The 14,705-nt window shown below is 45.1% G+C and overlaps 1 protein-coding gene across 5 annotated transcripts in view; it reads right to left on the minus strand.

Moving 5' to 3' along the window:
* Positions 1-14,705, minus strand: part of EPG5 (ectopic P-granules 5 autophagy tethering factor) — a 133,624-nt gene that overhangs the window by 7,682 nt on the left and 111,237 nt on the right. Inside the window, exons 36-44 of one of the 5 annotated variants that reach the window (XM_075585447.1) lie at positions 14,592-14,705; positions 13,649-13,824; positions 12,926-13,111; positions 11,648-11,857; positions 8,033-8,177; positions 6,878-7,120; positions 5,890-6,109; positions 4,321-4,536; positions 132-246 (exon numbers count right to left, since the gene is read on the minus strand). The exon at positions 14,592-14,705 is cut by the window's right edge and continues 75 nt beyond it. In XM_075585447.1, the coding sequence (XP_075441562.1) occupies positions 132-246; positions 4,321-4,536; positions 5,890-6,109; positions 6,878-7,120; positions 8,033-8,177; positions 11,648-11,857; positions 12,926-13,111; positions 13,649-13,824; positions 14,592-14,705 (1,625 nt within the window). Of the gene's footprint in view, positions 1-131; positions 247-4,320; positions 4,537-5,889; positions 6,110-6,877; positions 7,121-8,032; positions 8,178-8,210; positions 10,164-11,647; positions 11,858-12,925; positions 13,112-13,648; positions 13,825-14,591 lie in introns of those variants that run through there. The other 4 variants (XR_012799090.1, XM_075585457.1, XM_075585471.1 and 1 more) reach the window with 4 other exon arrangements.

Genomic DNA, 14,705 nt, shown 5'->3' on the forward strand with positions numbered 1-14,705 from the left:
TTTTCGTTTTTCACAGTATCATATCCTGCAACAAGCATATTGTTACCTGCTGTAACACACAAGAGATGGACGCATTTACTATACTTCTACTACCAACTTGCCCGTGTATATCAATCCCGGCTATGTTTTACCTGCTGAGCTCTTGGTGACAATTGCAATCCAGATCCTGGCTTAAGGCGAACTTGATTTTCTGCAGGAATCTGGGCTAAGATGAATGCGGCCAGGCTGCGAGCGACTATCCGAAATCTAAAGCAAACACAAAAACAGGAGCACATGGATCTGATGCCTCAGCTCTGCATAAAGCTTATGATCACTACAAAAAGAATAAAGCTTCCATGGCACTTTCCTTATTGTAAAAAGACTATACATGAAAGTATGTACTTTAAGATACTGGTGGTCTACATTGCTACCCCCTTCCATATTTATTTATAAAATATTTTACCAGGGTGTGATACATTGAGAGTTACCTCTCGTTTTCAAGTATGTCCTGGGCACAGAGTTATGATCACAATACATGGTTACATTAAATGGACAGAGGTTATACATTATATTTAAAGACATTGCATGAACTGTTAAAAAATAATATATGTTATAGGCGTAGGTAACAGTTACAGACCAGATTAAAATAGGACCACTGAAGTTTTAAAACAACTTAGACTGGTGGCAGCTTTGAGAGTCTCCGGTAGATTGTTCCAGTTGTAAGGTACACAGTAAGAGAAGGAGGAGCGGCTGGAATCCTTGTTGAACCATAGGCTTTGGTCCCGCTGCGGCCGGCGGTGCGCGCGGCCGCTGACCACCAGCTGCTTGCCTCTGTTCTTGAGGTCCCCGCTGGCTCCTTCCGGCGTGGCTGACTGCGTGCTGTGACGCGTCAGCCAGCCGGAGCTACAAGGAGCTTGTGATTTCGGCGAGTGCCGCGTCACGTGGCATGCAAGGGAACCAATAACGGATTGGATCTCAGCAGCCAATCCGATTTCCCCCGCCGCTCCATTCACCCTCCCGTTCCGATTCCCCCCGTCTGATTCCCCATCTGCTCCGATCCCCCCCCCCGTTCCATTCACCCCCCTGCTCCGATTTCCCCCCTCTGCTCCGATCCCCCTCCGATTCACCCCCGTGTGTATTTGTGTGTGTGTGTGAGTGCCTGTGAGCCTGTGTGTGTGTGAGGGTGCCTGTGTGTGTGTGAGGGTGCCGAGGGGCGGAGGGGGCCAAGGATGCCATGGGGCTGAGGGTCTCATGAGGCTGAAGGGGCTGTGGGGCGATCCCGCCCCCTCACGTCATGACCGCGCCCCCCCTCCCATTTTGGCCAACCCCCCCACCCCCCGGGAAAAAAATCACTGCAGACCGCAGATCGTGGTGCAGTGAATTGCATGCGCCGCCGGCAAGCAAGGCGGCCGTGCAGGCGCGTGCAGCGGGGCCTTAGCCTTAGGACAGTGAACAGTCTTTTGGAGTCAGATCTCAGACAAGTGCTGCATGTGATAGGGGTGAGGACCTTGTTCAGATAGGCAGGTAGCTTGTCTAGAAAGTATTTGAGGGCAAGACAGGAACTTTGCGCTTCGATTCAAGTGATGGCCAATCTAGAGCTAGCATTTCGGAGTGTTGTAGTTACATTGGAGGACAAAGAGGCCTTTGAGTTCTAGAAGTTGTCTAGTTTGTTAAGGTGCATTTGGGGTGCTGTACCATATGCTATGTCCCCATAGTCTATAATTGGCATTAGAATTTCTGACCAGTTGGCTTAGGGATGATTAACAAGGGCTAGTATTAGGGAGTTGGTTCTGATCGGTAGCTCTGTCATTGGTAGCTTTAGAAATGTAGTCTTGGTCCCAAATACCATTGCTACAGTCTTGTCAGTGTATAAAAACAGTTTGTTTTGGGAAATCCAGTTTTAAAGTCTTGAAAAATCAGATTCAAGTACATGTCCAAGGTCGGAGAGGCTAGGGCTGTATGCATATAAGATTGTGTCATCCACATAAATATGTATTGAAGTTTCCTTACAAGCTGTAGGAAGATCATTGATGAAGACTGAAAATAGTAGGGGCCTCAGGGCAGAGCCTTGCGGGACACAACAGGTGATCTTTAAAGGGGTTGGAGTTAGAGACTGAGATAGTCATGTTGGGATCTACCCGATAGTTCGAAATGAAACCAGTTTAAAGCGTGTTCCCCTATTACAGAGCACTGGAGCTTGTTTAGCAAGATAACATGATCAACAGTATCAAAAGCCTTTGCAAAATCTAGGAATATTTCACCAGTAAGTTGTCCCAGTTCCATTCCACACTGGATCTCATTACAAGAGGGTTGTTACCATGGAGTGTTTTGGGCGAAAGCCAGATTGGAATTGGCTAGGGAAATTTGTCTTGGTATAGTAATCGCTTAATTGGGAGTGGACACATTTTTCCATGACTTTGGATAGTATTGGGAGAAGAAAGATTGACCTGTAGTTTGAGACAGTGTTTTTCTCCCCACTTTTGAAGAATGGCACAACTCTGGCAGTTTGAGGTTTTGGGGAAATGGCCTGTAGACAAAATAGAATTGATTAGGGAAGCAGGCGATTTGGCAATGGCTGGGGCACCAAGTCGTAGGAACTTTGATTGCAGTAGGTCAGGACCACATTAGCTGCTTAGTTTTAATTTGAGGAGCGCTTGTGTAATCTCTTCAGATACTGGGACAAATTGAAAATTGTGGGCAGTGTTGGGAGAGGGTGGAGCTACAGGGGTACTCCCAGATTGTGCGTCAGGTTTGTAGTTCGGGTTGTGCTTTGATAATAGGAAATTAGCACACCCCACAAAGTATTCATTGAATGTGTTTGCAATGTCAGTGGAATTTGTCAGAGTAATATGCTTTTTGATATTAGACGGTTGTTGGTGGCTAGAAGGCTGGAATATATTGTGAATGGCCTTCCAGAAGTTTGCTGGATTTGATGTATTTTGGTGAAGATTTTAAGAGGGATATTGGGCTTTTATGTTTCTTGTTTGCCTTGTGCATGTATTCCGCAGTCATCTGTAGTTAAGATCCTTTATAGTGCAAGTTACTTTGTAACTTTTCCACAAGGCATCTCTAAAATGGTAGAGCGCTATAAGGTTGGTTGTAACCCATGGAAGGTAGCCCCTCGTACTCTTTATTCTGCGTTGTGGAGCATGGGTGTCACAGAGTTTTAAGAACTCTGCTAGGAAATAATCAAGCGCAGAATCGGGGTCAGGTATCAAGTTGATTCTGTACCAAGGGCAGTTGGTAAGTTCAGCCAGAAACTGTTGTGAGATAAAGTTTCTAGATATTCTAGTGAGTAGAACTCTACGGCTTAATTTGGGTGGTCTGATTTTCCATGCGCAGTACACTGAAAATGTCAAGTAGGATACCAGGGGATTGGATTCTGTTGGGACTAAAGGATAGAATAAAGTTGAGCAAGGAATGGTTGTGAGATTTTAGATTTGTCCGTGTGAGAAATTATTTGGGTAAGGTTTAGTGACTTGAGTTGTGTCTTGATGTTGTTGTTTTTAGTATCATCCCAGTAGTGGGGTGGTAGATGTCAGTAATAAGAATGGGCTTGGAGAAGAGGAGACACATTTTGCCAACTAGAATTTCAAAAGAGGGTCGGCTTGGGGGCAGGAGGGGGCAATTCAGCAGCATAAATTGCAAGGTGTCTTCAATATAAAGTAACACCCCTCCTTTTCTCTTTGAGTTACCCTTCCTAGAGTGTCATGATAATACACGAACAGTAAGGAGCGCCCTGATTTCACTAGAACAGAGTAACCAGAAGATTCAGCCACAATCTACAGTCGCTTAAGTTACTAGCCCAAGCATTGTTAGTGCAAAAGTAACTATAATTTATGGTCTAGAAAGACACACAAACACATTAAAAATAGGTTTCTTCCAAGAAACATCTTAAAGCAACAATTCAAGCTGCCGTTTTAATTTTCCCCCCATTTACTATGTGCATCAATACAATCTACACACTGACAAGTGATTAGCTAAGTTGCTGATCGATCCGTTCTCCTGTGATCGATCGGCGAAGATTCAGCTCGGGGGGGGTTCATTAAATCTCTGTTAGTGCTGCAGAAGTACCCAAAATGCAAAGTTCTGTGTGGAAGATCATGTGATACAATTGGTTCACTGCTAGAGAGAGGGCAGGGCTCAAAAAGGGGTGTGCCAGGGCCTGTTTCAGAAGAGAAGAGGGATGTGACGTTATACAGTAAATGGTTGCTATAGGACTTTTTTTAAATGCTCCAAGTATTTTCTCACAGTACAGAACTGCTTTATTAAAAAAACACACATGTAGGATATTGCTTGAACTGCTGCTTTAAAAACAAAACAAAAACACTTTAACGTTACCTTGCTGATAAAGGAGATTTCCTTCCTAACCCAATGGCACCAAGAATCCCAGAAGTCATTCGCTCCTCACCCAGTAGACTTAACCTGGCTTGGACTGAAAGCAATATCCGAAGAACAGTTTCAGTTACAATGCTATCGTTCTGCTCCACTTGAATCAGGGATAACTGCAGAGCTTTGTGCCCCCAAAGGAACAGCTTGGGTTCTTCATTCACTGAGCTTTCAAAATACAGAACACAATAATGAACACACACATGTTTAGGGTTAATAGTGTACACCAGGTGTAGTCAACTCCAGACCTCAAGGGCCACCAACAGGTCAGGTTCTAAGGATATTCCTGCTCCAGCACAGGTAGTGCAGTCTTTCACTGAGTCGCTTGTCCTGAAGCTGGGATATCCTTAAAACCTGATCTGTTGGTGGCCCTTGAGGAGTGGAGATGGCCACCCCTGGTGTAGACAATCCCTGCATCACAACAGCTATTATGCCACAGGCTTCTCTTAGCACCAGAGCTTAAGGCTTTTGATTAATCAATTCTCCTACTTCCATTGAGTTAACTGGCCCATTCATACTGTAACTTATCAGGGCTGAGATGCCAGTCCTGAGATTGAGAGTTACTCTTGATGTTGGTATATGAATCCCTCACTGATGTTTATTGGGTATGTGTAGTACCCAGAAATTATTCTTCATACAGATGTGAATTATTTTACATTTTCATGAAAATAATCCTTTTTTTTTTTTTGGTGAACCTTTCCACGATAAAATCAAAATTGGAGCATAAGACACTTCACAACCTCCGCACCCCAGCACAATGCATACCGGCTTCCATCAAAGGCATTCAAACCCAGCAACACTGCAGTCACCCGGTGTAGAGACAACACACAAACTAGAAAGTCAGAAGTTGTGCTATTGATTTGTTTTTTTAACAACTTCACAATGCAAAACGTCATCCTGCATATTCAGCAGCCCACGCAAACGGTCACATTTTAATGAGTTGTTCAGTCTCTCAGTGGGAACGGCACAATATGCTTCAGGCTCTGTAGGCTTTTTAAAGCTTAAATAATAAAGCTTATGTGCAGCTTGGTACTGTATGCATGCATTGCCTACCTCATTACTGAATATCAAAGACAAGTACAACAAAAATGTATTTAACAGCATAGCACAACTCTATTACTGAAGAGTCCTCTTACTAAAACTGTACATGCAGGCTCTGGGTTATCTATGGACAATCAGCTCAGAACGTTCCCCCTTTGTACACTACGAGAGTTCAGTTACCAATAGATGGTCCTTTATAGAGATCACTAGCACCAAACTGCAGCAGGGGGGCTCAACTCCAGTCCCCAACAGGTCAGGTTTTCAGGATATCCCAGCTTCAGCCCAGGTGGTGCAGCTGAAGCTGGCATAGCCTGAAAACCTGACCTGTTGGAGAGTCTTGAGGACTGGAGAGCACCCCAACTCTATACAGTAGTGCTTGAATGCTATGTACTGTAGTCATGCATCAAGCATCACAGGCTTAAGAAATATAAGATGGGTCTTCGAGAAATACATACAAAACGACACTGTAAATAATCCTACCTTGGTTGCACCTGTTCCAGCCACTTGGTAATTTTCACCAGAACTCTCATCTCATTGGGTAGGGTCTGTTCTCTGTTTAAACACTGCAGGACATACACATGGAGGGTTAAGTAGCTCCCCAGAGACAGGCACTCCTGCAGAAATTCATCTGTGGTGAGCTCGGGCACCTGGAGAGATGCCAGGATCGGGCCCCAGCCTGAATTCTGCGTGTGAAGAGAATCTTTAAAAGAGGACAGAGATGGGGCAAACATTGAAATAATGCACTTATTGAAAGCGGCATTGTTACAATTAAATCATATTAAACGATCCCACATACGAGCAATATACAATTTCAGCAATTAAGAGTTTAATTCACACTCATGGTTTTAGAAATGAAACATTAACATTTTTACTCAAATTTACCACACACAGTGTCAGACAAGTCAGCGCTTGCTTAAGCATCTAAACTTCACATCTAAACTTCAATAACCCACTAAACTTCATCTAAACTTCTAAACTTCATCACATCTAAACTTCAATAACCCACTATTCAGAATAATTGACAGTCACCATTTAATTAATTACCACTGTCTCCGGTTGTATTTGTTTATAATATAATACTTGTTGGTGAAATCACCCAACATCACTCATCTCTTCTACTGAATGGTTAAAAAAATGTTAATTAAGTGCAGACTTTAATGCATCAAAGGTCACAGATAGTATGGTGATTCTGTTTATTTCTGTTAATATGTATATACCATGTCATAGCTATTCTGCCTTTGCCTATGTGCCTTTTCTCAATGAATATACAACTATGCTGCTCAAGCTCCGAAATATATCATCACAGAATATATATTGCAGTATAAATATATATATAAATATATCATAATGAATAACACAATGGCATTTTAACACCACTATTACCAGAGCAGCTTAAAATGCATAAATTCTTTCAATGTTTGAAGTGCAATTGGTTTAGCGAAAGCAGTATCAAAACAAAGTATTTTACCATCTTTAAAGTAAGCTAAGATGCAGGCCTCTGTTGCTTCTGCCATATGCTTTATTGATGCCAGGCTTTGGCAAGCTGCGGTTAAAAGAGGCATCACAAGCAAGCCTTGCACTTTGCTATCAATCCAATTCAGCAAGGCACCTCGCAGTGACTCAGCCGTAGTCACGCTGGCATTATTCATCACCATCAGGAGCTCCATGAAGAGACTGCTAAGAGCCATGTGACGCTTCTGGATCTCCAAATCTGAAGAGGACACAACCATTCACTGTTCAGAAATATCCAACATTGACTTTTGTAGAAATACATGAAACTCTTCACTGAAAACAGCAGTCCAAGCTGCCATTTTGTTTTTTTTTCTCTTTAATACCGGTATGTGCATCAATACAATCCACACAATGATAAATAATTAGCTAAGTTGCCGATCGATCTGTTGTCCTGTGATCGTTGGTGAAGATTCGGCTCGGGGGTTCACTATATTTCTGTCAGTGCAGCAGAACCATAGATGCAAAGTTCTGAGGGGAAGATCATGTGACCAAGCAGCCACTAAATACAATTGGTGCACTGCTAGAGAGGGCAGGGCTCAAAAAGGGGTGTGCCAAAGCCTGTTTCAGAAGAGGAAGCAGATGTGACTTTGTAAATGGTTGCTATAGAAACAAAAAAATGCTCGTTACATTGCAATACATTAAAAGTGTCATTATTTAAAAAAACAAATGCTCCAAGTATTTTCTCATAGTACAGAATGGATATATATTATATATTATATATATACAAATAAAAACACACATGTAGGATATTGTTTGGTCTACAGCTTTAAGCCTCTTCGGTTCTGTCCTCTATTAGATACACACACACTATCCAACTACAAAGCTATAAAGTGTCTTTCCCATTATAAAAAATATAAAGTGATTTGCCCCAGGAAGCATACAATCCTTTCACTGTACCATAACCCCCCCGCCCCCCCACGCCTGACCCCCTCCCCATAAAGGTTAATAAAACACACGCCCACCGAGCAGTCAGGATCTGACTATGACCAACAGAGCAGCAATTTTACCACACGACCTCCTCGAATGTAAACTAAATACCACCAGCTACTAAAAATAACATTTACAAATCAACATGATCCATTTGATCACAAGAAAGAAATGTATAACTGACCTGGCGGGATGAATATGACAATGTCATCGAGTAGTTTTGACATCTCTAGTTCCAGAGCTGGAAGGGTTATTTTACCATTCTGCTCCAGAGAGCCAAGAAACTGCACCATCTGCTGAATGTAGATGCGACATTTGGGGGTCACATCCTGTAAAGACACAAAAAAGACGACTAACGATAACAATAGATATAACCGGCTCGCGGGGGCTAAATTGGAACCGGAAACTATAAACTTACAAGCGTGACTCTATGAATAATCAGCATTCCCTGCAAAGTGAACAACAAGATTATGCAGCAATCTTTCCAATTAACTGGTCTCAATGCGCTATAGTGTTCATTCATATCTACTGAGAGAGTGGTATAATTGTGGATGGAATATATACAGGGCCTGCTTTGATAACATTCTACCTGTCCTCACGAAGAGTTAAAAGCCCAGGGGAGGCTCTGCAGGTGAAGCAAGTTGCAGATCACATGGGCCTAATTAACAGGGTTTTAAAAAAGGCCGGGCAGGGCCAGTTCTTCCCCTCTCCCCTGTTCCAGCCGTGAGAGCTGGAAGGATACAGACAGACACTGGTCTGCAGCAGGTTTGTTTGTGATACCTGCGTTTATATTGTTTGATAAATGGGGAAGCCACCCAAAGATAGCTAGAGAACTTCTGTCTAGTTAGTGCTCAGCTAGAGCAAGGATTTATTTTGATTTTCTTTGTTTATCTTGTTTCACCTGCTGAAGCGTCAAAGAAAATAAAAACACTAAAGGGTGTGTCCATCATCAAGGTACCGGACGGTGCCTGCAACACTCCCGATATAAGTCCGTCTCCGCGTATTCAGCGGCCGATGACTACCCAGCCGTGGTGGACCAGGATGTCGATCTGGCATGGTCAGCGAGCCATGAGAACGCTCACCGCTTTCTACAGCAGCACCGGGAGACGCAGCAAGCCGGAGTCCGCGCGGAAGCATACGTGGCCACCGCTGAGGAGCGTGTGTAAGAATATCTACGACGCGAGTGGGCCCGTGAGCATACTTCAGCTCTGCAGACCGAGGCAGATGCATCCCCGATCAGAGTACCGGATGGTACTAGGATGGTACTACTTGTGTTGCTGCTCCTACTGTTCCTCTGGAGCTACCAGTGGGGGCTATTCCCGCTGATGACCTCGTTCATCGGGATCTTCAGTGACCCTCCTACTCCGGTGAGGACTTTCGCAGCCCAGCCTGTGGGGTTGCGGTGCCATCTTGGGGGGGGGGGGACTGTTTTTCAAGCGCCCACACCGGCTGGCATGCTGCACAGGCACTTTCTTCCTCCCCAACTGCAAGCAGATATTCACAATGTGGGGGTGCTGTCTTTCAAGTCATATCCCCTGTCGAGCATCCTATCCCACTTGCGGATCTAGCACAAATTATTTGAGCACACGCTGCAGTCCCATAGCAGAGGGTGCTATCTTTCAAGTCACAGCCTCCTAGGGCATGTGCTGCAGCATGCCCAAGGCTTATAGGATAGTGTTCAGGCACCTCTCAACCTTGGAACGTAGCACAGTAAAGGCACCCAACAGATAGTCCAACGCAGGGTGCTATCGTTCAAGACGATCCCCTATAGGCATACCATCTGCGGCATCTGGCACGATACGGTGTGGTTCAGACACCTCTCAGATCTGCATAACGTCCAGGATAAGGTAAAACGACGACCTTGATAGAGTGCTGTTCAGGCACTTCTCATATGGCAGCGGGTGGGGTTGCAACGTGAGCGGGTACCATCCGGGGGTACCCCGCTAGCAACTGACTTGGAACGCTCTGGCTTGGATATGGCGAGTGCCCCCATTCACTTCTCCTTCAGCGGATTTCCCAGCCATACTTTACCGCCCCTGTTGCTCATCTCAGCAGCGCCTCCAAATGTAGCACCTGTGCCCCCATGCCACAGAAGATCTGGCCACTAAAACGGCCAGGCAGGGCCAGTTCTTCCCCTCCCAGCCGAGAGAGCTGGAAGGATATAAACAGACACAGGTCTGCAGCAGGTTTGTTTGTGATACCTGCGTTTATATAGTTTGGTAAATGGGGAAGCCACAAAAAGATAGCTAGAGAACTTCTGTATAGTTAGAGCAATGATTTATTTGGGATTTTCTTTGTTTATCTTGTTTCACCTGCTGAAGTGTCAAAGGAAATAAAAACACTTAAGCCAGAGTTGTATTGCGGTTTACCCTAGAAGACAGTGGGTTTTAAGGATCCCAGACAAAAAACCGTCAGCCGAAAAGGGTGTTTGTCACACTATATCCATTCTAATTTAAAAGACTCATTTACATTTACTTACCACTCACGCACCTCTTTTTGAGTACTAGAAGCACGTTGTATTCCTGCAATCTTTGTATTCTACATTTTTATTTGAATAGCTGACCTTACTGTATATTATTTTCTAAAATCAATGTAATTGTTTACGCTCTGATTTTTTGTTTTTTTTTGTTTCGAACACAAAACCTGATTAAAAAGATGCGATGCAGAGGAGGAAGGATTTGTATTCCTTGAGATGTTGTGCAGCTTTCTTTCTATATACATGTAGCACCTGTTCCCCCCTGCCACGGAAGATCTGGCCACTACATGGGTGTTTCCCTGGGTACTGTAGCTCACCTGCTGGTTCAGGAGGTCTGAGTTGCTCCACGGTTGGAGTTTGGGAGCAGCAACAGGGCAGACTTTCTTGTGGTTCTTACTATGCAGCGCCTCCAGCCCATGAGTATCCTGCTGGATGCAGGGTGGTCCCCACAGGCAATACTCCGTTCCAATAATCAAACACCATAGTTGGTCCAACGGCATTTTTATCGTACAACAGCATGATCGTCCTCCAGCCCTGAAGCAGACCCCGGGGCTTGAAGCCCCAAGAGCCCTCCTAATCTCCTTATCCCTCTGGTAGGGAAAGGGGTATATCACTGTCCCATAATCATCCACCTCAATTTGGTGGTGTCAGCTTCTATACCCGGGGGGATGGGGGGAGGTCGTGTAACCCCGCCCCATAACAGGGCAGGTCCAGGTAGTGATAGGCATCACACCATATACATGTGACCCAGTCAGTACCCTCCACAGGTATGACACTCCAACTGCCGGTTTAGGCCTGCCCCTGGATAAGCAACATAGTACCCTTCCAGGCTGCAACTGCAGGCTAGGCCGTGCGCAGGAGTTTAACCCCAACACTGCCTGTTCTTACCAGGACTTGTAGTGTTGAAGCCAGTAGAAGGCTATAGCCAGGGGCACTTGGCTACATACAGAAGAAAAAAAATGGTGTGATAAGACCTTCCCAGAATCTATGTCTTCTTTACCTGGTTTGGCATTATTTACTGTACTACAGTGAAGGGGGTGTCAGCCTCGGACATATCCCCACCATCAGACAAACAAACGTTACTTTCTTCCTTAGCAAAGTGCGGGGTAACAGCAACTTTCTTCGTGGATTGCATTGATTTTTCTACACTGCTTCTCATGAGATTGAGAGACTGCACCTTCATGCAAATGAATTCATTCCTAGTGCACCAAAGGGGTCTCACGTGTCTTTGATGAATTATCTTTTGCACATATTACACACCACATATCTGACTTTCACCACCATACTGGAGGGAAGACCCAAGGATGTGCCATGTATACTTACAGAGTAAATGTTGCTATCCGGGGAAAAAGCCAGTCCTGCAGAGACCTTTAACAGCTTTAAAATCAGTTCATCTGCAAGGTCTTTACTCAGGATCACTGAGGGTGGGTAATGGCTGCTGAAGTATCCCATTACATTCTGGTAAGACACAGCATCTACAAGGTGCCATGACAGGGTGCCGGCCTGTCCCAAGAGGTTAAGCAGAGGTGACCCCTAAGCACAAACAGAATACATTGATGAAAATGTATACAGTCTCAACGTCTACCAGACACACAGCCCATGCCCCCCCCTCCCCCGCACTCACAGCCCCCGCTCCCCCGCACTCACAGCCCACGCTCCCCCGCACTCACAGCCCACGCTCCCCCGCGCACTCACAGCCCACGCTCCCCCGCGCACTCACAGCCCACGCTCCCCCGAGCACTCCCAGCCCACGCTCCCCCGCACTCACAGCCCACGCTCCCCCGCACTCACAGCCCACGCTCCCCAGCACTCACATCCCACGCTCCCCCGCACTCACAGCCCACGCTCCCCGCGCACTCACGCTCCCCGCGCACTCACAGCCCACGCTCCCCCGCACTCACAGCCCACGCTCCCCGCGCACTCACGCTCCCCGCGCACTCACAGCCCACGCTCCCCGCGCACTCACAGCCCACGCTCCCCCGCACTCACAGCCCACGCTCCCCCGCACTCACAGCCCACGCTCCCCCGCACTCACAGCCCACAAAGCTACTGTTTGACACAATACAGAAAATTAGATATTGAATATACAGTACCATGGAACAGATAATTTTTCAGCTCCCTTAAGAAAGATTGTATTGTCTTAGATTGAACTCTATAACAGATACAGAGCATTACAAATATCTGTGCGTAAAACTGAAAACAATTGAAATTAATGCAAGTAATAAGTACTTATGCCGTGCAACAGCCTCACCGCGGCCATCGACACTGGGCCATCTGGCGTACAGATAATGACATTTAAAATATATATATATTTATTTTATGATTTATTTATTTTTTAAACGTAACCGCGGGATGTAATTTCGCGGGCTTCCAGCGGCTGGCCAGCAGTAAACCAGGTCTTCCCGCTGATGGAAACTTGCACCTTGCCCAATACTGGGAACAGCAAGTCTGGCTACATCTGCATAGTCAGAAATAAGTCATGTGGAACCATAGCCAACCATTTCAGAGTGGCAGGTCGCCCTTTACCACAATTCCAGGGATGTCCACTTCAGATGTATTTTAAAATTGCGTATGGAATACTGGCTTCTAGGTGCAACTTACCGGTTCATTTATAAGCTGTTCTTCCTTAGCTAGGAAGACCATCATGAACAGGAGACAGACTATCATTCGATGTGTTTCTGGGTGAGGCACAGGACCCCAGGCATCAGAGAGGACACTCAACCAGTTTACTTCACATAAAACGGCACCCAGAAACAGAAAACAGCTCTTGGGGCTTCCTCTCTCCACCTAGGTGAACAAAATCACAGACATGATCACTCCTTGACTGCTGGAGAGCCACTACCTCCAGAAGAGGTTACTCGTCTGAGGTTGCACATTGTCTGATGGAAAAATTAAACTAATTCAATCTGATATCTTTCCTTCTACATTTTTATCTACAAGAGCCAATTTGAAATACAAGACCATGGATAGAAGTACAAAATAAATACCAGATATTGGTATCCATTCGATGGTGAATGGCACTATGATGCAGGAGGTAAACTGCTGTCTGTATGTCTGAGAGAGTCAACATGTCTTAGGAAAATCTACCACAAGTGTGTACACCAGAGCCCAGGTCCACAAAAGGGTGCCAAGCACACCTTTAATGCCCATGCATATGCAGTCTCAAGTGACTGTTAGATACATTTGTGATCTAGTTTCAGCAACAATTATCTATTTACAGTGTATGTCATCATTAATTTATGGCACTAGACTCTATCTAAATTTTCACTGTAATGAAAATGTCCTTCCCAGTGCACTAACAAATCAGGGTCTGGAGAAGCTTACTTTGAAGAACTCCTCCATGAGAGTCTGGTCAGGGTACATGTCCTTCCAGGGCAGCTTCCTGTACTCCGTGTGGTAAGCGTAAAGAATGAATTCAGGTAGCTTGGGTGCAGTACAGGACTCACAGTAATGCATCAAATGCAGCCAAAGAGCACCACGCTGGCCTGGCATTAGGTGATCTGTCAAAGGACATACATCTAATAAACACAAGCTTTAGACACAGTGCTTGGACTTAACATTTTGAGATATCAGTTAAGATAACCCCAGGATCCCAAATCCTCTTCCATTATTAGCTCCTGAACAAGCAAAAGCTTTTGTGATATAAACCAGACATAAAAAAAATATATATATGAATCTACCGTATATATTAATCTTTATGGAAATACAGGTCACTGGTAATTAAGAAATGAAAGTATATTTCTAGAAGGGTAAACAAAACAAAGAGGGGACCAAAACAAGGCAGAATCATTTTCACATATAAACCATTTTATAACCATATAAACAAAGATAAAACTTACAATAAAATATGAAAAGCTCAATCGCATTCACTCCCAGTGACCGGACAAGCTGTTCCTGCAGAATGCCTCTGATGCATCCGCCTCGTGAGGGCGCAATGAAGCAAAAGGGGGAAACACTAAAAATGTCCAGGGGGCCTAAAAGACTGATTACGGAGCTCCTGCGAGTAATCCTCTCAAAGGCTAGGGAGATGAAACACTGTAGTGTGTGACGTCACTCCGTCCTGCATGCTGAAAGAACAGACCAATCACCTCTACGCGTTTCGCATGTCAATATGCTTCATCAAGGGGTGGGTCTGTTACTCAGATAGGAGTTCTATATATACTAAAAAGGTACTGCGCAATTGGGAAGGAATGGAAAAGGGATGGGGGAGGAGGGGAAACACAAAATAAAGATAAAAATTGGAGGTTATTGTAACGGTTATGCTCACCACAAACCTGGACCGGACCGCGGGGCTGAGGTGGGGATAGATATACACCGACCTTAGACCACGAAGCCGGATCCGGGTTGCCAATTCCGTGGTCAAACGTAGCCGGGTCAGGAC

Source organism: Ascaphus truei, chromosome 1 (genome assembly GCF_040206685.1).
Source record: "Ascaphus truei isolate aAscTru1 chromosome 1, aAscTru1.hap1, whole genome shotgun sequence".
NCBI lineage: Eukaryota > Metazoa > Chordata > Amphibia > Anura > Ascaphidae > Ascaphus > Ascaphus truei.